General features: G+C 45.3%; 1 protein-coding gene across 1 annotated transcript; it reads right to left on the minus strand.

The window, feature by feature from the left end:
• Positions 1-8,636: 8,636 nt before the first annotated feature.
• Positions 8,637-22,689, minus strand: LOC107995174 (dynein axonemal heavy chain 7). The gene is made up of 29 exons (XM_062082600.1): positions 22,275-22,689; positions 21,833-22,187; positions 21,275-21,748; positions 20,704-21,084; positions 20,183-20,622; positions 19,973-20,085; positions 18,483-19,868; positions 18,207-18,398; positions 17,994-18,125; positions 16,874-17,926; positions 16,531-16,698; positions 16,302-16,474; positions 15,212-16,217; positions 14,785-14,973; positions 13,623-14,704; positions 13,348-13,539; positions 13,054-13,280; positions 12,617-12,987; positions 12,366-12,546; positions 11,786-12,084; positions 11,524-11,688; positions 11,209-11,449; positions 10,844-11,133; positions 10,751-10,768; positions 10,634-10,660; positions 10,093-10,333; positions 9,834-9,985; positions 9,247-9,528; positions 8,637-9,032 (listed from the first exon to the last, which is right to left on the minus strand). Exons 1-29 carry the CDS (start codon positions 22,558-22,560, stop codon positions 8,826-8,828), a joined length of 10,323 nt encoding a protein of 3,440 aa, XP_061938584.1. The 5' UTR covers positions 22,561-22,689; the 3' UTR covers positions 8,637-8,825.
• Between the last annotated feature and the right edge of the window lie 860 nt (positions 22,690-23,549).

The following is a 23,549-nucleotide window of genomic DNA, read 5'->3' on the forward strand; positions in this document are numbered from 1 at the left end:
AATGTCACTCTCGTCCTTGGAATTTTATCGGTCCTATAATTAGTCGCCACGCCCGATTACCCACCCTTGCTCTTCGCCGCTTCGACACGAACTCCTCTCCAAAAAAACGTTGTTTCAGCCCCTTCGACTGAAATATACACACACACACATACACACACATATATATATATCGTCGAGCAAACGAACGTTTCAACTCCACGCATCGCGTCTTCGAAACTCCTCTACGACTCTTCATCTCGCAAAGTGTCATCGGTTCTCGAAGAGATCGATCGTCCCAAATACGGTTCATCTCCACCCCTCGAGTAACGACGAGGGAGAAGGGGGGGCAGCCGAAGCTTCTATTTCTCGAGAAATTAATCGGACGATCTCGATCGTCCCGACGTTGCGGATGTCAACGTCGAGGCGAACGTTTAAACGACGCCTCGTATTAAATTCCTCGCCTCGAATCTCCTGCGAGGGGTTAATAGGTGTAGAGAAGGAAAAGGGGGGCATGGACGGGTGCAGTGGAGAGAAAGAGAGAGAAAGAGAGGAAGGAGAGGGTGTAGGATGGGTTTAAATCGATGGATGGAACCCCCCTCCTAGTAACCCTGACCCACAGTTCTGGCAGACGAGGTCCCAGCCCTTCGAGGGAATGCCCCATTGTGCCACGGAAACCCCCGTTTCTTCCTCGCCTCCACGGATGTTTGAATTGGCCTTTAGGGCGATTGTAGCTTTCGAGCACGCGCTGGACCCCGTAGCGCGCGCACACACGCACGCACGCACGCACGCACACACCTTCTCGACCCCTTCGCGCACGGACACTCGCCCTTTAACACCCTTCCCGTGCAAGGTTTCCCGGACGAGTTTCGGTCTACGGACCCCACAGTGTCCTTTTTCTGGGACACTCGGCCAATCACCTCTTTCACCATCAAAATTATCATTATCTCCGACTCGGGCAGCATCCCTCCATTGTTGTTTACTCCCTTGATATATATATATATATTCGTATCTTCTTCGAAAATGGACAATGGCTCGTTAAAGAGACTTTGTTGTAAACTTTTTTTTTTTTAATGAAAAGAGTTTCGTTTGGGCGGTAGTTTCGAAGCTAGATAGACGTTTAATAATAAATTTATCAATGAAACGTTCCGTATCAATGAAAATTCTTGAAGCGATTCCTCGGATAAACCTGGTAAAATCACGCGAACCTTCCGCCCAAGTTTTTCCGCCTAACTTTTCCACTCGCTCCGACACACGATCCGATAAATTTTATATATATATATGTATATAACGAAACGTCGATCTGAGAAAAAAAGAGTTTTTCGTGTGTCGTTTCTCGGCCACTCGGTGTTCCTTGGTGGCCGAGCGTCGATCAAAGATCCGCGCCGATATTAGTCAGAGCATCCCATATGTCCCTTTTTACACGCGAGGAAAAAGTATGGAAGTGGGGTGGGTTTCTTGATTATGCGAATATCTACAGACAATGGAACCCCAACGTCAGCTGCTCCCCGGATATCACGGGGTCGGTACACCCTCCGCGAAATAAGCAATAAGTTATGGTGGGACTGACGAACCCCCGCGGCACCCCCCTACCACTCCGCGTACCAACACCACCCCAACCCACCCCCCTGATCGTGGGTCCATAGGACGAGTAGTATCGTTCCATAGTATAGTTTCGACGCTCATCAAGCTCAGTTCGCATTGCGACGTGCATCGCGGAGCGTGTGCTCGCCTACGCGTTTTTTTTCAACCCTCCTCCCCCTCCCTCCTCTCTCTCTCTCTCTTTCTCTTCCCCCGCGCGTGCCCTCCCGATATTATCGAACGTTCAATCGGTACGTGGACGTGCATCGAATGCGAATATACTTAGCCATCGACACGTTGGGACATAGTTCGAGGCCGATTATAAAACACAATTCGTGGGAGGGGATTTATTTGCTCGGTGAATGGTGCTCCGTATTACGTATTATCGTATATATTTAATCACGTTCTATTCCATTCCCCTTTCGTTTTATTTCATTCCTCGTTATTATTGCTCCTTTTATTAGTTTCGATTATTATTTTTTTTCTTCCCCCTCAATTTTGGAGATCGCATCACTGCAACGTTGAAATTATGGTGACAGTAATTCATGGTTGATAAATTGATAATTGATCAAGAGCGAGGGAAGAAGGTGAGAAAGGTGGAGGAGAAGGGTGAGAAGAGGACAGTGAATATCTCGGAACTGTGGATTAGCCGGAGGGGAAGGAAGAAGTGAAATGATGGTGGAAAAACAAGAGAAGCAAGATGCGTGAGTCTGTGCTCCTTGCGTTCACTGCGGGCTTCCATGTGCCAACTTTTCAAAATTCATAAGGCACGCGGTGAATGCCAAGAGCGGACCAAATTCAACGTTCCCTATCGCGATTAACGATCGATCGTCGTCGTTTCACGGACCGTCTTAAGGATATTTCGCCATGCATTTTACCATGCTCGTTGTTTTCGCTGCGACAGGTCAGTAACCGAGTTGAAATTTCCATGTCTGCGATTTTGATTTGATCGTCGAGTTCGATCGTCGATTTTTTTTTTTTTTTTTTCTTTTTCTCTTTTTCTCTTTCTCAATCCTCTTATCTCTTAACGTGATAACGTGATAAAAGTAGAACCAGTGATCGTAGAAATAGATTTGAATGATTTCAAGTAGACGAGAATTCGTGTAGAAAGAATCCTTTCTTTTCTTTTTTTACTTTTTCTTTTTTCTACTTCACGTTATATTATTCTCCTGCTAGATCCGTAGATCCATTTGATCGATCTTGTCTTGCGTAGATCTTTCAGTTTGTTTAAAAGTGAAACTTTCGGTTGTCGTCGAGTGATATCATGTACAGTAACGAATCCTCTTCAACTGTGTACATATGCATTCTTTTTAACAATAAAAATTAAGACATCGTTTACCTCCGTCTCTGTTGTACCTGCGTCTCTCAATCATTTCTCCATCACGATTCTCTTTCTCTCTCTTTCTCTCTCTCTCTACTTTTTTCTTTCTCTATCTATCCCCTGACGCCTAACCACTCTCAGGTAAGAAACCTTGAATCTTCCATCTCATCCATCGAAGAACACACGTCAAACGCGTCCAATAATTTTCGTTTAACTCTGCGAATGAAAGAGAGATGCGACTTCTCCGTAGAAATTACAGCGTTCCATCAATTTCTTCCGCCCCGCTCCTTCCCACTCCCTCCGATTTTCGTTTCCACGAATGCATGACTCCCCTGAAACGCATTTCCATCCTTCAAGGACGCCACCCACCCAACGGATACACCCGTACACAAAGGAGGCTCCATCTACGTCAACTCGTCCCCGATTCTCTCAATTTTCTCAAGGACAAACCTCTTCGATCGCGAAACAGCTACGATCGCGAAGCAGCTAGGGATCGACGGGGGCAGTGGGGGTTTTTGGCAATCGTTTTAAGTGTCCCACAGTGGCACAGAGCTGCGTCGAAGGGTGAGGGATGGCTTAAAGCCGGCACCCGGCTAAATGGAAATTGGGGAATTCCCGAACGTAGGGCGAAAACGGGTGCTCTTGTATCGACCGAGTCCTCGTCCGCGGAACGGGCAAATACGGGAGTGGGGAGGACGGGGGTGAACGGAGGTTTAAGGGTGGACGTACGTTGCCTGGCAACCCATCCCTTCTCGCAGCATCCCCTCTGGACCCGCCGCCACCACCAGCGACGATGCCACGTTACCAATACCGACTATGCCGCCGCTTCCACCTTCTCCACCAGCGCGGACCTCGATTTTCCACTCTACCCCTCTGCTTTCTCTTTCCCCCGTCCTCCTTCTCTCTTTTCCTCCTCCGCTCTCCTTCGGACCGTACGTCCGACACTCAACGCAGCTTCGTCCATTATTCAGGCCCCCGATGCTCAACCACTGTCCCTTTTCGTCGGTTTCTCGGTTTCCACCTGTCTGGGATCCTGTTTCTTTCTCTTTTTCTTTCTCTTTCCCATTCTTCCACGAGGCGAGGGGGATCTTGGACGAGTAACGGGCGCTCGTGAAGGCGAATTTAGATGCGAAGTCACAGTCGGTAAATTGGAAGTAAGGTTACGCAATGGAAGTAGTGCGAATGTAGCGATTATCCAGATTTTTGTTTTTCTGGTGGAACGTAGATTTTTTTTTATTGTTATTATTATCGTTAGAGAAGTTTCTTTTTACGAGTATAGAGAGCGTAGTGAAATTAGAAAACGTAGTGGTCGAGATTTGAATAGAATTTTTTGAATGGAAACCTGAGTTATTGTGTATAGAGTATACTTTATCTTGTAAACGTAAGATAGAAAGTTAAAAAAAAGAAGAAAAATCGTTGTAAAGTAAAATAAAAATAAAATATTCGTAAATATGAGAAAAATAATAACGCAGAGTAATTGAGCTTCGAGTTGAATCACTCTGTTAAGAAGAGAGAAGTATTTATCTCGCAAACACGAAGATTATAAACGAAAATGACGCGAGAGATTTTCGAGAATATAATTTTATAAATATATCATACGCTATTCGAGAGTCAACCTCCATCGTCCGATATCGACGAGTCTATCTTTGCTCCTCGCCGGGAGTAACGATTATTAATGACGCGAGACTCTCGTCGTCGTCGTCGTCGAGGCAAGGAACCAATTGCATCTTACAATTAGATCATAGACGCGCGTAGACTTGGAACGATCGAATTGCGCTGCCTCGTTATGTCACGATTAATCAACAGTTATAATTAAGATCCGAGAATTTAATCGTACACGTAACACGACGTAACACGTATACGTGGAAAGCGAGGTGTATGACCGATTTATTTATAACACGATATGACGAAACGTCGTTTAATTGCACGATGTAACGGAATAAACGAGCGTACGTAACCGATCTTTTTTTACATTTTTTGCATCGAAACGAATAAAAAAAAACCTGCTCCTACGTGAACGTGTATCCCGTGTCGCTTCTAAATACACTCTCACCCAAAGTTTTGCAACCACCGACCTCGTCCTCCCTCCTCTTTCGCGCTTTTCCTCGTCGGATCGGATTTTAAACGGTCGCCGGTTTGATCACGCAATAAAGTGTAATCCGATGGAATGCTTGTTTTCTCTCAACGTTTTTCCCTTCCTGGTTTATTTTCCATTGGTTTAAGAGAAACTTTTGAATGATCAACTCTACATTTCCCGAAAGTCACCTTTTTTAAAAATATATTAATAACTTTCTTTTTTTTTTTTTTTTTTTGTAAACTTTTTAACTTTGGTAGATAGCGTAGAATTTCGTAGCTAATGGATCTATTCTAAAATCCTTAATTTTAACGTCAAATTCTTTAAAAATTGAACAATTAATCTCTGAATAAATTCGTTTCAAGTTCTACGCGACTGATACGATCGATCGCATCGTCTCTCGCGACGATAGAGTCCACGAAGAGTCGTAAAAAAACGCCGTATTATAAGCTTTATCTCGCGAGATGATAAATACTTCGTCGAAAGAAAATCTTATCGCACGGTGTCGCCCAAAAGTGGTCGACGAGCGTGATCAGTCTCCCTCGTCATCAATCAAATCCTTCCTCAAGGTGAAAGCACGCCCTCCTTATCTCCTCCTCCTAGAAGCAACGAGCATCGTGGCGGATGGTTGAAAGCGAAAAATGACACGCTGTATAAACCTATTCGCCGAACCACGCCGCCGTTCGACAAAGGGGGCGGTAAAAGTAAAACGCGTATTATCATTTTTCCACCCTTGACCAAAACCTCGGATCAATCCTCTCTCGTCCCTCTTTGCGGCTCGGCCTCCGACAAAGAAATTCAGATGAAGGTCACTTTACCGATAGAAAGAGGCTCGTGTGTTGAAATAAGAGCCGAAAGAGAGAGAGAGAGAGAGGAGAGGGACGTGCGACGAAACAAGAATCGTCCATAAAGGGGTGGCGTTCCGCTCTCACCCTCTCCTATTCCGCCTCGAACGGCGAATAAATTTCATTCAGGTGACATGCTCTCCTCGCCGAGAGAGAGAGAGAGAGCCGCGCTTCGATACCGCGCTTGATTGCAAATTAGTTGATTTTATGCGACCGTGGAGCCCGATTAACATCCCGTCCCTTTCGAGTGGATCCCGCCCCTCCTCCCCTTTCCTCCTTCCTCCAATCGATTTACACGAGATGTTACTTTTTTCGAGGACTTTTCGAGTAGGAAACTGGAGTCAGATCGGAATGGGAGAAGGGAAGTTGATTCATTCTTTGCAAGGAGGGGGTGGAAAGGGGAGGAGAAGATAAATGGATGTGGAAAGTGCGCGCAGAGTTGGAGCGCGCGATGAGAAAACGTTGAAAACAATTTGCTCGCGAGAGAGGCGAGAAGAAGCGGTTATATCTGTGTATTATATCGGGGAAAGTTGGCGGGTTGTAAGAATGTGGTTCTCGATGTGCAGGCAACGTGGCGGAAGAGATACAGAGATACCTCTTTTTTTTTCTTTTTTTTTCGTTATATGCCGAAGAGAACTTGAAGAGAACGGAACGGAACGGCGATAAAAAAAAAAGTTCTTCGTTTCGAAACTTCTCTCCCTCTGGGTCAACGTCACGCCATTTTTTCTCTTCTCTTCTCTTCTCTCTCTCTCTCTCTCTCTCTCTTACGTTTTAAATATTGGAAAAGTAGGTTGTTCGTCGCGAGAATCCGACGGGAGAGACATCGATAACAGGGGATGATATCGCGATAGCGGGCTTTTAATTACATCGTTTCGAGCCGGTTCCACGGTTGCATCCAGTTAAATGAATATTTATCAATCCTCCCCTCCCCATTCCCCTCCTAGCCGCATTCTGAAATCTAATCGTGGAAAGTGGGGGAATCTCGGTAACGTAACGCAACTATGCAAGCCTGATGTTTACCAACTCCTCCTTCCTGGGTCCTTCAACTTTTCCTCAACCTTCCATCGTTTCGCCACGTAATCGCACGAATTATCGGCGTATCCTGCCTCCTGCGTTCCGCACGACTATTTCGCATTTCGTTTTCCGGCGGAAGGAAGGCTTGCACACGCGGTGGAATCAGCACGCGAAATCACGGACCGAATACTCGTCGTCTATAATTCATCGGATTTACTCCGGCGTGAAGCTGATTCTAGCGGTCAGCGTTTTCTACCGCGAGCAAGGAAAAGAAAAAGGAAAAGAATAAATAAATAAATGAATGAATGAATTAGTTCGTTCATTCGGTTTCCAGAAGGGAAACAGAAGGTTGGAATTTTTAAACCAGCTTCGAAAAGTATCGAGATATATCACTCTGTTACCTTCGCGGTTTCCGGTATAACGGCTCTATTCTTCTCCAAGCTCTCGCGGATTTCCATCAAATAATCATTCGATCCTAATGCCGTCACTTGGACCGGGACCGACACCGTTCTTCTCTCTGTCTCTCCCCTGGTCCAGAGGCTGAAAGCACTCGAAACGCGCAAACAGAAGGAAAGAACCTGTACAACGAAGGCGAAGAAGAAACCCGTGGAGAAAGAAAAAGGGAGGGGGAAGGAGGGAGGGGAAAAAAGATAAAAAGGAAGGAGAAGAAGAAGAAAAAAAAAAGATTGAAGCCGAGAAAGTAGAAGGAGACCGAGAGAGAGACGGGACAAAAGGGAAAGATGGAAAAGGAGAGGAAAAGAAACGAAGGCAAGAACGAGGGAGGGAGACTCCGCGAGGAGAGGGTTAGGCAAACGCGGATACGAGGGGTGTACGAGGAGAGAAGTGAAAAGGGAGAAGAGAGAGGGGGAGAGAGAGAGAGAGAGAATCACGTGGGAAAGGGGAAAAGGCGAGATACGGGGAGAGATCAATACGAGGTCGCTAGGCAACGAGCCTCCGGCGATCTCAGTCCGGGTAGACAGGGTGCCGCCACCAACCCCTGAAGCCACCCACCACCAACCACCCTCCGAACCAACCGACCTGCCTCTGAATATACCCCGCTGCTCACCTCTCATCCCACTTGCTTCTCTCATTCCACCGTGTTTTTCATCCTATCCGCTCTCTCTCTCTCTCTCTCTCTCCTCCTCTCCTCTCTCTCTCTCTCTCCCTCCTCCCGCGTCTTTACGTTTCTCTACGCGTTTGCCCCCATCTCCCCCGCCGCCCCTCGTCCCATCCTATCTCCTGCGAACGTACGCCGCCTTCGAAATCTCCCCTGCACCTGGCTGCGAGCCTCTTGATACCGCTTCCAATATTTACGATAACCGTTTGCATAGGAATCTCGATTTTGCGGCGGATACGATTTTGCCGCTCGAACCAGAAGAACGGAGAAGAGAGAACGGCGTCGTATCGGAAATCGGCGTCCACAGGTGGATGGATAAGCTTGGCTAGCTCTTCCTCCTCACCTGTGTCCCCTGCCTACCATTTCTTTCTCCACCCTCTCTTCCCTCCCCTCCTTCGCTTTGTATCGCGGCTAACATTCTTCCGTTACCCTTAGGCGACCGGCTTTTTTAGCCGAGGCTCGTTTGAAGATTTTCACAAAGACGGTTGGACGGTTGATTGATCGTCAGACAAGAGGAGGATCCTCGAGCCTATGACCCGGATGTATAGACACCTGTTGTAGTAGCGCTACGTGCGAAACGGTGGTCCTGGAAACGGTCGTTTCGTCTTGGATCGACGAAAATTCTCTTTCGCACAGAGTTTTTTTTTAAACTTTCAAGAACTCGATCGATCGAGTCACGACGAAAGAGAAAACGGTGAATGGACAAAAGTTTCGATTTTTAATTTATTCTTTTATTACACGATGTATCTGTACGAGGCGGGATCTTCTCTCGTCGAGGAGTCGAATTAATCCTCGAATAGCTAATTCCACCATCTAATAACGTAGACGAGGATGCTCGAGATTATGCGCAAGCGACAAGCGATAAAATAAACGTCGAATCCTTGTGGGGAGGATGATTTAATCGGACAATTGGCAGATCATGGCCGTGCCTCGAAGTATCCAGTGCTCCGGATCTCGATCCGTCGGCAGCCATATGGCGATTACAAAGTTGGTCGAATGCCCGGTAGTCGATAGAACGCCTCTTCTCTCCGTGGTTTTGTACACTGGACAGGTGTACGTGTGCCTTTCGCGTATATCTTCCTTCTTCATTGGTATTAGCCAAATCTGACGAAACAAATATAACGGATAGCGCGAACGGACGGGATAATATCTCAAAGAAATCGGAATACAAATTTCTCTCATTCTTTTCAAATTAGTCAGTTTTAACTCTCCGATTAACTCTTATGTGATGCGCGATAAAACTGCAAAGTATTCGGGAATCGTTTCTCTGATCGAATCTTTATTATCGGGGCGAAAGATAAAAGAGAAGAATACTCACGTGAGGGACATGGTCGTACAAAATTTTCGGGAACGATTCGTCGAGTTTCATCGTATCCAAATTGAAGCGGGCTCCGTCCAGGAACAAACCGTAAATGTAAACACCATCGTCGGGCGGTGTAGTGAATTCTTTTTCCTTCAGAGGTTCGAAATCGTAGACGAGGAGATCTATCGGTATCATATATTTCCTCGCGTAATTTTGACGCGCACCCGTGAGGAACGCCTGCGTGAAATAGAAACCGGAGATCCAAAATGTCGGTGGTTGCCCCTCTACGAACCATTTCTACGAGGGAAATCGAATAATATATTTCTTTTCCCATTTGAAATTTTGAAACGAGTTCGTTTACGAGGATCGTTTAAATTATTTTCGTTATTAAGAGTTTCTTTTTTTTTTATAAATGATTGCGATTTTAATCCTCTCTCTTAATTGATTTTCAAAGTCACTTTAAATTGTTAAAACCAAGGATTTTCTTCTAACGTTGCAACTTGTATTTTATCTTCTCCCTTATTAATTTTTATCAAAGTGGAATATAATGTAACAACGAAAACAATCAAAAGCTTGAAACTCGGTAATCGAGGCGCAGATACCTGGAGGAAAGCGAGCCTATCCAAGAAATCTTGAATATAACTGCCAAGCGGCTTCAACGACGGATAAGAATGATGCATCCACATAATTGGTATCTTTCCTGTGATTATCGATACGTAGACCTCCTCGAGATCCGGTGTCATGATCAACAGACCTTAGATCAAGTTCAGCGGTCGTGAAAAATCGATAGACCCACACACACATACACACAAACACATACGTACATAAACCTATCCTATCCCAACCCTTGCACCCATTTACCTTTGATCGCCTTCTGAACGTTTATGAGGCTACTCCTGATCGTTTGCAGAAGCTTGTTGAATCTTCCCATTTCCTGTACCAGCACCGTGTTCATGCTTTGCTCGTACAGCGTCGGATATCTCTCGAGCGCAACGTCTAGATCGAAGTCGTCGGGCAACTTTGACAGAATATCGGACGCTATACCGTAGACGACGTCGTCGGGTGATGCTCCTTCCTCGTCTACCTCCGTTTCCGTGGTGTCCTAATTGGAGGACGGTGGAACACACAGGGCCTCGTTAGTAGTCCGCATGATTCGTCACGCGGAATACATTTAAGGAATCCCATTATATTTTGCGAAACACGAGACGAGGCAGCAACAACAACAACAACAACCACCCTTAACCCTTGCCTCGAAATTAATGAACGAAGATAACGATAACGAACACGCTTTCCTCGATCGTGTTTCTTACATTTCTCCACGCGTTTCCTTCGTATCAAACACCGAGGATACGAGAACTGTTAAAGCGAAAGAGGTTTGTTCGTTGAAATTTTTAAAAATTACCTTTATCCTTCTTCTTAAACTCCTCGGCTAACGATAGCGATACAAATATAACGTATATAAATGATACGCGATATTGCGTAAAAATTGGAAAGAGATCGATGTGAAAAATTTACTTACCTTGATATCCTGAATAATCTAATGAAACACGATACAACGATAAAACGGGTGTTATTATCGTATGTTGAATATTGGATTGTGATCGATTCTCACCTGCGTTGCCAATATCGAGCTGAACATCAAGCTGGTCTCTTGTTGATCCTTAATGATATCTGCGTTGTCGTGCATCCCAAACACGCTTGGTGTAGTGATCATTGGTAAAGATCTGATATACTCGAGAAATTTCTCGTGCTGATAGACTTCGGGTATGTAATAAATACCACTCGCGTCGAATTGGTATTCCTTCACCTCGATGACCTCCACGCGATAGTATCTATCGAGGATCGTGTTCAACGTTCTCCTGTCCCATTCGTCCGTCACTCGACCGCCATAATTGCACTCGCCTGTGCAAGGAAAATCGATCGCTTACAATTATTTCGAAACGAAAAATACTTTCGATAAATTAATTTTTAAGATACCGGTCAAGTATTTCAACGCGGTAAATTGAACGTCATCGTATTGATCCAGCAAGATTTTCAACTGCAGAGCGCTGATCCGCAAATCAGTCTCGTTGAATTCGTACTGATTGTTCCAACCGATCGGTCCAAATTTCCTCCGCTCTTGAACGATCGCGTGGAAGAAACTGAGGGAAAAGAGTAGCTTCTTGAACACCTCCGACTGCTTGCACGCCTCGAAGAAATCCTCGTCGCATATCGGGTCCTTGGAACCGGGAAAAAGGAAACTTGGAGTTCTAGCCGCGGATAATTTGACTTTAATCTAATCTCCCCCGTTACCAGTAAGAAAGATCTGATTATATTCGCTCTCAACCCTTTGGGCGGCTCGTTCGTCATTTTGACGCCATTTTGAAGAATGCTGACCGGGAAATATTCGACGGGGTAACTGGTCAGCCACAAACGAAAGTCCGGATGCACGGTTTCTCGGGTGAAAGTTTCGCAGATCTGGAAATAATGGAAAAGGAAAAAAGAATTCCCTCTCGTCCATTATTATTGTTATGGTGTTATTGAAACGGTCGATCCGAACGGTTCACCGACACACCCTTTCCAACATTGGCATAAAACTCTTGGCAAGGTGACAATTCTGGAGGACGACCCAGGTGCCGTTTTTCACCCCCTCGTCTATGAGATGCTCGGCAATAACTTCTTGCCCTTGACCCAAAGAAAGGGAGAAGAGGCGGTTGGTGCCGAAACCCTGGTCGTCCGCGAATTTCAGTAGAATCGCCATGGGATCGGCGCCAGGCGTCAACACGAATATGAGAGGAATACAGGAATGCGAATCGGCGAACGACGAGATCAGGTCGAAGGGCGGCGGCTCGATGTACTGAGATCCCATTTGCTCTACCAGAAATTAAATCGTTCGTTTTATATTCCAGTCTCCAGTTTACTTGAATAATACGACCGTATATGGGTCATATCTCGTTTTATTCACCCGTTTTTTTTCTACTCATAAAGAGATATTTCGATCGATTTCTTTTTTTTTTATTTTCTTTTTTCGTACGAATTAAACGCTCTAATCTTTCCTTTTTTCTCTCTCTCTTTTGAAAAAATCGTGTCACGAACACGCCTCGCGATTTTGAAAAAAGATTTTTTTTTCTTTCTTTCTTTTTTTTTTTTTTTACCATGCACGAATTTCTGAACGGCCGGCACCACTTTGTCAGGACGAATGCATCGCAGTATGACCATTCTCTCGAAACAGCTGATATTTTCATAAGGCTTGGGGAACGTTAAAGTGTGAGGCTCCATATGATCGAATATGACTTTCCACTCGTCCAGATGGAGCTCGAAGTTGGATTTGAATTCCTTGAAACGAGAAGGGAAATTGAGTAGGAAAAGAATGGATTTCGAAAAAAAAATTTGTCACGTTTCGTACCTCGAAACCTGGAACGCTGTCCAAACGGCACAACTCGTCCCATGATTTCCTTGGTAGCCAAGTCGTGGGATTTACGAAAGGATTCTCAAGGCTAACGCCTCCGGTCAACAGAAACATCCATTGGGGTATCGAGATTTTCCCCTGCTTGTACAGCAAGTTTATCAAAAGGAGGAGGGAGAATAAAAGCTTGTCCTTCTCGAACAACGACCGACATATGTTCACGTAGAGGGAGTACGTGAAGTACTTGGTGAGATCCTTGAGTCGTTGCTCTATATCTTCCACGCGTTCCGTGTTGTCGATCGAGTTCTTGAAGAGATTCACGAACCAGATCAACGAGTATTGATACATCGGATCGATGTTCGCCAGAACGGCTGAGAAGAAGATTCGAGATTTTCCCAAATTTCTCTTGAAAATAAAAAATGAGAAAGAGTACATACCGATCGTGAAGAAGAGGACGGTGCTGTGGATGGCTATGGGCGTGTACTGCAATCTCGCGGCGTCGATAGATTTTTCCGTGATCTCTGCCACTCTCTGTTTCGCTTCGATTTCGTTGGCAAGATTTTTGGACGAACTTAGTATACTGATGGCCGTTTCATCCTCGAGGATATTCCCCTCCACGGTTTGCAGAACCCTGAGAATCTCGTCCTCGATCTCCTTTAATTTTCTGCGAGAGAATCGTTGCTGGATCGTTGACGAAAGAAGGAAAAACGAATAGAAGAAGGTTAACGTACTTCTTGTTGGCGGCTCCTTGAATGATCAATAGATTCTTCTCGGCCTCCAAGTCCGGCCTCTCTTTAGCGACCACGATCCCGAGGAGCTGATCTTCGAGGCCTATTGGCGTAATCATGAAGTTCAACAGCGTTACCTTCACCACCACTTCTGGTAGATAATGAGGATTACGCAATTTAGTCGTCATGTAAAATCTAGTAAAGAGAAAAAAGTATATAGCGCGCAAAGTAAAGATCGTTTCGTGATATGAGAATCGTAGAAAGGAAAAAAAAAATACCTAAAATTGTGAGAGTATTCGATAATAGAATCTCCGACCTTGATACACTCCGCGCCAGCAGATTTAAAGGTCTGTTTCATCAAAAGCGGTTCGAGAGCGGGATCGATCTCCTCGCCGATATTCTCCAACAAGACCGGCTGACCAAACTGGATAGCGTTCTCCAAAACTCTCATGTAATCTTCCTGGGTCAGCCTGATCACGTGGACGTTGTTATCCTTCTCCATATTCTTCACCCATTTGTTGGCCTGGCCCTGGGGATCGATCATCAACGGCCACCGGCGAGAATTCGTTACGATTATCGCGTTGTCGATGGAGAACAGATCGGTGGGCAGACCGAAGATGATCCAGGAGCGTATCAGAACGGAATCGCCCAGTATAGGGGCGAGCTCGTAATCCTTGGTGCAGATCACTTCCAAATCTGTGCAAATCTGCACCCAGTTTTCGATCTGTTCCTGCCTGAACTGCGTGGTGAACACTCCTAGATAGGCCACGATCCCGGAACCGATCAGAATGTCGCCGGTCAGAGTGTAATAACGCTCGCCCAATTCCTTGGCCGTATCGGACCATCTGGTGTACTCCCCTCCCAGCCGGCCGATCAGCTCCCTCGCCCTTCTCAATCTCGCCTCGCACACGTTCACCTCGTCCGTCATCGCCTGATACTCGGCCCTGCGTATCTTCAACAATTCCTCGACCTTCGCCAACCTGTCCCTCACCTCTTGAAGCTGAGCCCTCTTCAACGCCAACTGTTCCATCGCCTCCTTGTAGTCGGCCTCCGCTATGGCCAAGGCTTTCCTCTTAGGCGCAACTATCTTCGCCACTTTGTCGTACTCGGACAACGCGAACACCCATTTGCACAGGCCCTCGCAAGCCGTCGACACTTGCCTTATCCTTTCCGGGTCGAAGTTCGGATTCGTTAATATCGTCGTGCGAATTTTCGTCATGATTCTCTCCGGGATGTTGTCCTTGTCGAAGTGGATCAGGGAATCGAGGAACTTTATGTCCGTCAATATGCGAAGCGACGGCTTCCAATAATCTTCCACCACATCCCCCTCGGGCGTTTTAACCTTTTCCGGTTTCACGTCCTGGCGGGGTGGAGCAGAGATGGCTCGTTTCATTCTTTCTCGAGCGAATCAACGGATATAAGCGTTTTCATCGAGTTTACCTTTAGAATGCAAATCGCCTCCATCACCAGTCGAACACCGGCCGGGGGACGTTTCATGGATTTCACTATTTGAATATCCTGAGGAGTCAAGGTTTGCAAGGCTGCGTTCGCCGCGTTTAATATGGGCATCACTTCCTGCAGATCCGCGTCGCATTCCGCGCGTATGGCGTCCGCCTCGCTCGCCACTTCCTACGGATTCGATCATTTTTCTTGCGTCTCGAGATAAAACGTGGAAAAGAAAGAAAGGAAGGGAAGGGAAAAACAGGCAGTTTCACGTTGGTGGGATTTTTCTACGCCCTCGAGTTTCGGCGGATGATCCATCGATGGAAGAAGTTTGAAAATTAGGAAGGGAAAGGCTTTCGAATGGTTTTTAAAGAGAGGGGAGGAATAAGCATCCTAAATAAAAATCGGGATCTTAACAGCTTACCATGGCGGCCTCCTCGTCGCTCTTCACGATTAGCTCCAGGGCAGCCACTTCGTTGCTCTCCCTCTCGACATCGAGAAACATGGCTTCGACGTCCTTAGCGGCGATAAGAAGCTTGGGTTGTAGCGCGATTAAAATCTCTTGCATCTTCTCCACTTGCTTGTGGGTACTGTCCAACCTTTCCAGCCCCGCCTCGTACCTCTTTTTACCGTCCAAAGCCTCCTTCCTCTTCTTCGCGAGCAAATCCTTGAAGGTGTTGATGAGCTCGAGGTACGAGGTCGGGGTTACGTAGTTGTAACGTCTCGCCTTCTTGAGAAAGTCTTTGGTCAAGTTCTGGGTGGACGTGTGGAAGAATTGGCACATCTCGATGCACGCGGCCCTCTCCTTCTCCGTGAGATCGATCTCGTCGAGGAATTTGGTCGCCACGGCTAGTAGGGCGTCCTCGGGCCAGGCTTGCATCCAGTCGATCGTGCAACAACTGACCAGGGCGGGGAATTTCCGAATTCTGGCCCGGAAATTCTCGCCGATCGGCGACATGCTCACTATCATGTGCAACTGTTCGCGTACCGTCTGCACGAAGAAATTGAACAACGCCACGGGGCTCCCATCGGTCTGCACCGCTCTGTCCCTCTGCCGATCGATCACTCGCATCTTCTCGCATATCTCGGACAGCTCGTCCACGGCGAATATGTTGGGGACCTCGCCCGAGTTCAATATATTGCTGATATCCTCGAGGAATATCTCCTCTTTGATCTGTGTGTCCATGAAGAGGAATGCCGTGTGGAGGTCGGAGAACGCGCTCTTCCTAAGGATATCCTTCACGTCCTCGTGCCACTCGTAAATACCGTACACCTGGGATATCTCCACTTGGAATAATTCGTAATCGGAGATATGGGCCGCCAATTTCGTCATCGATTGACGCCCCGAACCGCCCACGCCGATCAACAGCGCGTGGCCCCGGGGTTGCATCATTATACGACTGATCTTCGACAGATGTTCGATGGCGAATCTGAAATACGTATGGAATGGAGGTGAACGGAGCGATTATTTCGTCGCCTTCGAGTCGGCGAGATTGGATAGAATAGATGGAAACCTGAACAGGACGAGATTCATCGGTGTCCTCGAGATCGAATTATATTCCTCGAGATATTCCTCGGCAACGAGGGTGAGGAAATCTAAGTCTTTCACTTCCACGTACAATTTTTTATCCGCGAAAGGATCGTGGAAGTCGCAGTAAATCAAATTTCGAAGTTCCATGAACGTCACCTGCGCAAGAGAAATAATAGGATAATAACTTAATTATTTCGGGGGAAAAGACGTACCGTGTCATCCGTTATTAAATCTTGGAACAAGTTATCCAGCTCGTCGTCCATGTACAGCCTCATGGTTGTCCGCATCTGTTCGACGAGCCATTTAATGTCATGGTCGTCCACCAATCGATCACCGTAAACTCGTAACACTTCGTGCACCCATTGTCGTTTCAAACTCGTCTTGAAGATCAACGAAAATTTTAAAAGTTACATTATATATCGTTTACGTCCTAACTCACTTTTAATCGTATATAGACGCGTTTTCTTTACGATATAACGATACCATGTATAATAACGACCATGTCAAACGAGAAAAAGAAAATGTATCGAATTTGAGATTTCGTCGTATACGTACGGGATCGGGGACGGTTTCGGGGGTGCAAAGCAACACTCCTTGGATCACCCTCGAGAAGTCTCGCAAGTTGAACAAATAATGGCATTTGGCCGGTGTCGGTAAAAGGTGTAACCTTGTCTCTTTGTAAACGTCGAGCGTGCCGCTCACGAAGTAATCGATACTGGTGAAGAAAAAGTCTTGAAACTCTCTGGTGACGAAGTACCAATTTACGATGGTTGTGAAAATGGTAATGAGAACGTCGTCGGAGAACTCTGAGATCCCCAAGGTGACGAAATGCCTTTTGAATCGTGGCGTGCAATCCAACCCAGTGTCCGGCGGCCCCATAGCGCAAACCAATTGTACGTCCACCAAGTGTATGGGCGATATCTCCCTTAGATCGTACCACGTCCAATGGTCCAACCATTGCCTCAACAATTCTATAGGCGGCTGAGAACCGAATTCCTCTTTCTGCGGCATCGAGACGTCGTCCACGAAAACTATCCAATACTTGCCCGGCGGTGCTCCGTACAACCCCTTCTTTCGCCTATCCAATTTGTTCATGATGATGTCTTGGGTCTGGTTGGCGGTGGTTTGAGCGGAGAATATGACGAAAAGAGGTTTGTACGTGTCCGGGTCGTTCTTCTTCAATAGAAACTCCATTATGTAGGAGGATTTGCCCGTCCCTGTCGGGCCAACAAGCAGCAGAGGTTTTTGATGGCGGATCAACAGTCGAAACAAGTGGAAGTAACGAACAGTCTCGATCGTCGGGACTATTATCTGATTGACCGGCATGTCTTTCGGTATCGGGGGGATATCTTGGAGATCGTCCGTCCACGGCCTCCATTTCCCCCTACCCTCTTTCACGAACTTATAATCGTACACCAAACCCGTCATCGGCAAGTTTACCACGTACGGCTTCGACGGATTGATGATCTCCGCGATATTGAACCGTTCCTTCACGTCGCTCGGAAACTCTCGATCCGTTAACGCTCTGAACAGATCGCTGAACCATTCGCGATACTCCGTCGTTATAGTGCCGCCCATCGCCCAGATGCAAGAGAAAAAAAAGCAACCCTGAAAACACGGCGCTCTCAATTTTCGTTTCACTTGTAATAGAAGAGAGATATATAGGAACATTTACCTCCACTTGTGCCCTCATATCTAGATCCGTCATCATGTGGCAATACTTCTCGTCGTAATAATCGTCGACGAAACAATCGAACATGTACGTTGTGGATTTAACCAGATTGGCATCGGGCATCGTTATTATCTCCTGAAGAAAAAACGAAAGTATATGGTAACGACGATGAAGAATCTCAAAATTGACACATCGTCTCCTCTCTCTCTCTCTAACCTTGCACACGCGAACTAATTGCAGAAGGCACGGACAAAACCTCGAATACATTTCGTGCAAATGATTCTTAAGATGATCGGTGAAGGAGGGTGGCAAAGTGTTCAGCCAAGAAACCAAGATCGGCATCCAACCCAAACTGACCGGCTCCATGTAAATCATCCCGCATCTCGACACCGTGGCAGGTGACGCGACCTGTCAATTATCGTCGATCGCAAACCGTCTTGGAAGGAATGAAAAAAAAGAGAGAGAAAAAATCAATCAAGTCGACTCGGTTACCTCCAAGTCCATGGGCTCGAAAATTAAGTTGGTGGTAGGCGCCAGCTGGATAATTTCCCCGGAGGTGAGGCAAAGCTTTTTATTGTCGTCCAGCACGGTGTTCATATTCTCGATCCAGAGGGCGTCGACCGGGCCGTCGAACACCAACCATTTCCTATTCAGATTGGTGGAAGTGGCGAAAGCCCTGTAACTGACAGCGAGGACACCGTCGGTCCATTCGTGCGAGGCCGGGTCGAACTGGCCGTATAATTGGCCCATCGTGATCGCCTTCGGATTGATAACCGTTATCTCGACCCGGTGCTCGTCCATCAGCTTACGATCCTCCAACAATCCCAGAGCGCCTGCGAGCATCCTGTAAGCCGAGGTTTTCCCGCCGAACGGTAGGCCGACGATCATGAAACCGTGCCTGACTATCATCATCTCGTATATCTGGTGTATCTTCTCCAAGAAGAAACTGGTGCATTGGATGTTTGCCGCGGCGCATGCGTCCATCGTGCAGGCGTTCAAGTGGGTATAATCAGGGGGCGGGAGGATGACACCGGGGAACAAGTCGGACGCGATACCTTCGAAAAGCGGTAGATCGTGGACCAAAAATTTCGGCAGATTCACGTCCATTATGCTTCTCAGCATGAGGATATCTTCCGATTCCTCGGGATATCTGAGCTTCAGGTTGCCGGCAGCGATCAGCACGGACTTGACAGCCCTCATACCGTAATCGTAGTGATGCTGGCTGCTCAACTGCTCGGAGCAAAGTCTGTAAGCTGTCACGATTTTAACTGCCAAAGGCCTGCCGTTATAGAATCCGTAGGAATAGAGAGTGTTCTCGGCGATCAACGCGTAATCGGGCACCATCATTGTAACGGGGCGGAACAATGCCTTCAAATTGTCCGGTAACTCGGATCTGCCCGCGTAACCGGGATTCATGGTAATAAAGATGGCGCAGGTCGGGTCTAAGAAGATCTCGGTACCCTCGAAAATGATTTTCTCCGCCCCGCTTAATATAGCTCGCTGAATCGTTAGAATTTGTTGGGCGACCACCGATAAAACTTCCAAGTCGATTCGGTTGAACTCGTCGAAGCAAGACCAAGCGCCGCAAGAGGCCAATCCTTTGAAGAATTTTCCCAGGGCGAGATAATCCAAACCCTCGGAACAATTGAACACGACGCATTGCTTGGCAACGGCTTTCGCGAGATCCTTGGTCGTCTCCGTCTTACCGGTTCCGGCAGGCCCCTCTGGCGCACCGCCCAGGTGAAGGTGCAGGGCACCGAACAACGTTCGATAGCATCGATCCGTCAAAGGGGTGATCACTAATCTCGAAGAATTGCCGAGATATTCGTAGCCGTAACGTAGCTTCGAATTTATCATGTAAGCCCACATGTTGTCTTCCTGCGAGAAAAAGAAAGGGAACAAAAATTCTCGGGTTAATATAATCGCGAAAAAATAATCGTTGATAAATCGTGTTTTAATTTTGAGAAGTAATTAATAGTGACCAGCCAATAATAGCGCAAGTGGCACAACCATTTGAAGTCTGTGTTCTTCACCACGTGGTCTTTGCACAATCCCGCGAGAGTGTCTTTCCCGTGGACGTCCAACGTGACCAAAGCTTCTGCAATTATAATAATATATATTATTATGCGTTGTGCGGTCACAGTTTTATGATCTATCGACGAAAAGAAAAATAGAAATTTTAGTCGGAGAGCCACCTAGAGTGATGCGATTCTGTTTCGTCAATTTGCCTCTGATCAGCAATATGATCTCGTTCAATTCCCTCTGACATTGGTCCAAGTATCTGTTCAGCCCTTCTACACCGAGCAACATGGATTGCTCTATGCGTAGAGTCCAGTACGTTTTACCGACGCAGAGTATCGTTTGACCCGGCCAATCCAAAACCCACAACCTCCTCTCTTTCGTGGGATACGCCTGTATAGCTAGATACACTTCGTTCCTTATGCTCAGTCTCATGATTCTTTCCAACTCGATCAGCCATTTCTCTACTTGTCCTCTCGTAGCCAGAGTGGATATCGCCTCTATCAGGTCTACTTCTTCACCCTCGGTTGACCGCATAGCGAGCACCTCGAGATCTTCGTCGAACCTCAACGAATGTATTCCCTCGAAACACTTTCTCAAATGTGGTTGCACGCTAAACAATGTAATTATAATTCGAAAGAGTTGGATCGATTTGTTCGGGACGAAAAGTTATATAAAAGCGAATTTTCATTACCGAGTCGGATCCTTCGTCTCGGACAAAATTTCCAACAACTCGTCGTTGGACAGGAAGAAGAATCTCGGGAAGAAGAGACGTTTCCTCTCCAGATATTCGTTCAAACCCTTTTGGATATCCTCTAACAATCCGTAACTCTTCTTTAACCGCTCTAACATCTTATCGATCTCGATGACCGCGAAAACCCTAGAATCAGCGTAAACAGTCTTCATGATGTCGCGCCAAGTTTTATCCACAGCGGAGAATTTTCTCCCCTCCTCTGGCATCTGTTGTTGAATATCCGGGGATGTAAAGATCGGCTCCAAGTACATCCAGATTGCTTGGACGCGGAGCCACTGGTCCAAAATATCTTGCAGCAAATGCAACTTATACTCCCATTTCCTACGAGGTTCATAATACGATAATTCGTTAAATTCTCGATTGATTTGAAATATAAGGGGAATGACGACCGATATTAAATAAAAATATTTTACACTTCGATGATATCCATGGAAGATTTTATCGCATCGAATGATCGTATAAAATATTTATCAGTCGCCATTCCCAATTTCCCGTTGATTAATCTTCTCACAGTATTCTTTCTTCGAACGGTTTTATGTTTGGCGAATTCTTTATGGTGACCGTTCTAACGATGTGATCGTCCAGAAGAAGTTGTATATCGTCGACACCAGCGATGACGTATGTACCGGTGTCCTTGAAAGGATTAACGGTGAAATATAAATCGGCCCAATCCTTCTCCATCTTATCCATAGCCTTCTCCAACGTGGCCTCCTTCGAGGCATTATCCGAGATGCTCTCGAACAGACTGACGAGAGGGAGTAGTCCCATTTCGATGATCTTCGCCAAGGTTAGATCGGCATCGACTTTTATAGGAATATTTATGATCGCCGAAATTTGTTCCCAATGACGTTCCTTCAAAGCCGGATTGCCGAGCGTATAAATGATCGGCATATTTTCCCTGAAATCTTCTATTTTATCCCGCACACCTGCCGCCAGCTGTCTCAAAGCTGGCTCTTGAAAACTTCTCTCCAATTTGTAGATCAATCTGTTCGATTAAAGCGTGAAATCATCAGGGGGGAATTATTCTCATTTCTAAATAAAAAAATCGTAATTTTAAATATATACCGACCTGAATGCTATTCCTACGTCGTTATCAATTTCTTCGGGATAATATGTACCGACCATCGAGTTTAACCATTTATCGTGCTTAGTCAAAAAATCGCAAATCACGTCAAACAGTTGCTTGTAGGGCTTTAATTGATCAGCGATCTGTTTGCGACGCGGATATTGCGTTATTTCCCAACCAAACGCAGCTTCCTCTTCGTTAAACTTATCGATCTTATCCATGGCAACGATCAAACGATTTTCCAAAATTTGCGCCCTTTTCTGATATTTGTAAACCTCCGCGATGTCTCCCCAATTTTCGATCTCGTCCACTTGTTTCGCGCAAGATTCCAATTCCTCTTCGAACTTAATATACCTAACTATTAAAACACAATTGAATCGTCAATTTCCTTTTACACGCATCTCTCCCCCGCGTTTCTTTTCATATCTCTTCAAATCTAGCACACCTCTTAATGCCTGTTGAAATTCTAATGTCTTATGTCCAACGATGGATTCGTTTTCTTCCAAAATTTGAGGTATCTTATGGTACCATTGAAACGTAATGTTGTTGATATATATCTCGTTATCCGTAATACAATGATAATTGGACAATATCAGGATATGGTCGATTATTTCGCGAAGTTTGTCTTCCAAATTCTTTAAAGTCACTTCTAAAATCATCTTAATAAAATTTTTAAGCACTATCAATTCGGCTGTATTATTAGGCGTGCTCAAAGCACGGTCAGATATCATTTGATATTGTTCTGCAACTCTGCAAATCGTTATTTTATTTAATTTATACAACGTTATTGATACGATGAATAAATTTTATTGACATCATATTTTTTTTTTGTAATTGGTCTTGCAATTCGATACTTACTCCTTGGCAATATTTTGGTATCTCTCGATCAACGAGTTAATGAGAAGATCTCTTATATTATTAACATACTCGACGATCGTCTCGATGAAAATTTTTCGACATACCTTGAACAATCCCGTAAATGCTGTCTTTTGAATTCTCGTGGGAAAATTTAACATAAGAATATGATACTTTTCTATGAGCTCGTTATATTCACGTAATTTTTTCAGCTCGTCTTTTACAAATATTTCTATTAAACTATACTCATACTCGCTGTACAAATATTCGTATCTGTAATAAATTTAATAATATATATAAAAATTATGAATCACGTATATTCAATAAAAATTGATCGTTACTTTTGTAATTTTAACAATAACTTTTCCGGAATGCATTTTTCTCGATCGATCAAATCAATGATCTTGTTCTGTTGTTCCTCTATCATAGATTTCTCTATGTATGGCTATATATATATGTATATAGAAAAGAATAATTTTAATATAGTATAATACAATAATATTTGAATGATAAATGTAATATAAGAATAAAGATTTCATACCTCTAATAAACCTTCTTCACCAGACCAATCCAGGTAAAGCTCAGTTTCTAATTTCTTGAAGAATCTAACACCTTCGCATATTTCGTTTAATATATTACACAAAATGTTTTTAAAATCTTCAAAGGATGGACTAAAAATAAGTTGTTTCGAACTGACAACTATATTTATATTGAATTCACACTTAATTGGCTGCAAATAATGTATAATTATTGTATAGTTCGTTTTATCTCATGCATTAAATAGTTCACCTGGCCATGAATAATAAAATTCATAAAATCTTTCAAGCTAGATATACACATTGTCAAAAGCTGTTGTTCCATTATT

Source organism: Apis cerana, linkage group LG11 (genome assembly GCF_029169275.1).
Source record: "Apis cerana isolate GH-2021 linkage group LG11, AcerK_1.0, whole genome shotgun sequence".
In the NCBI taxonomy this organism is placed as follows: domain Eukaryota; kingdom Metazoa; phylum Arthropoda; class Insecta; order Hymenoptera; family Apidae; genus Apis; species Apis cerana.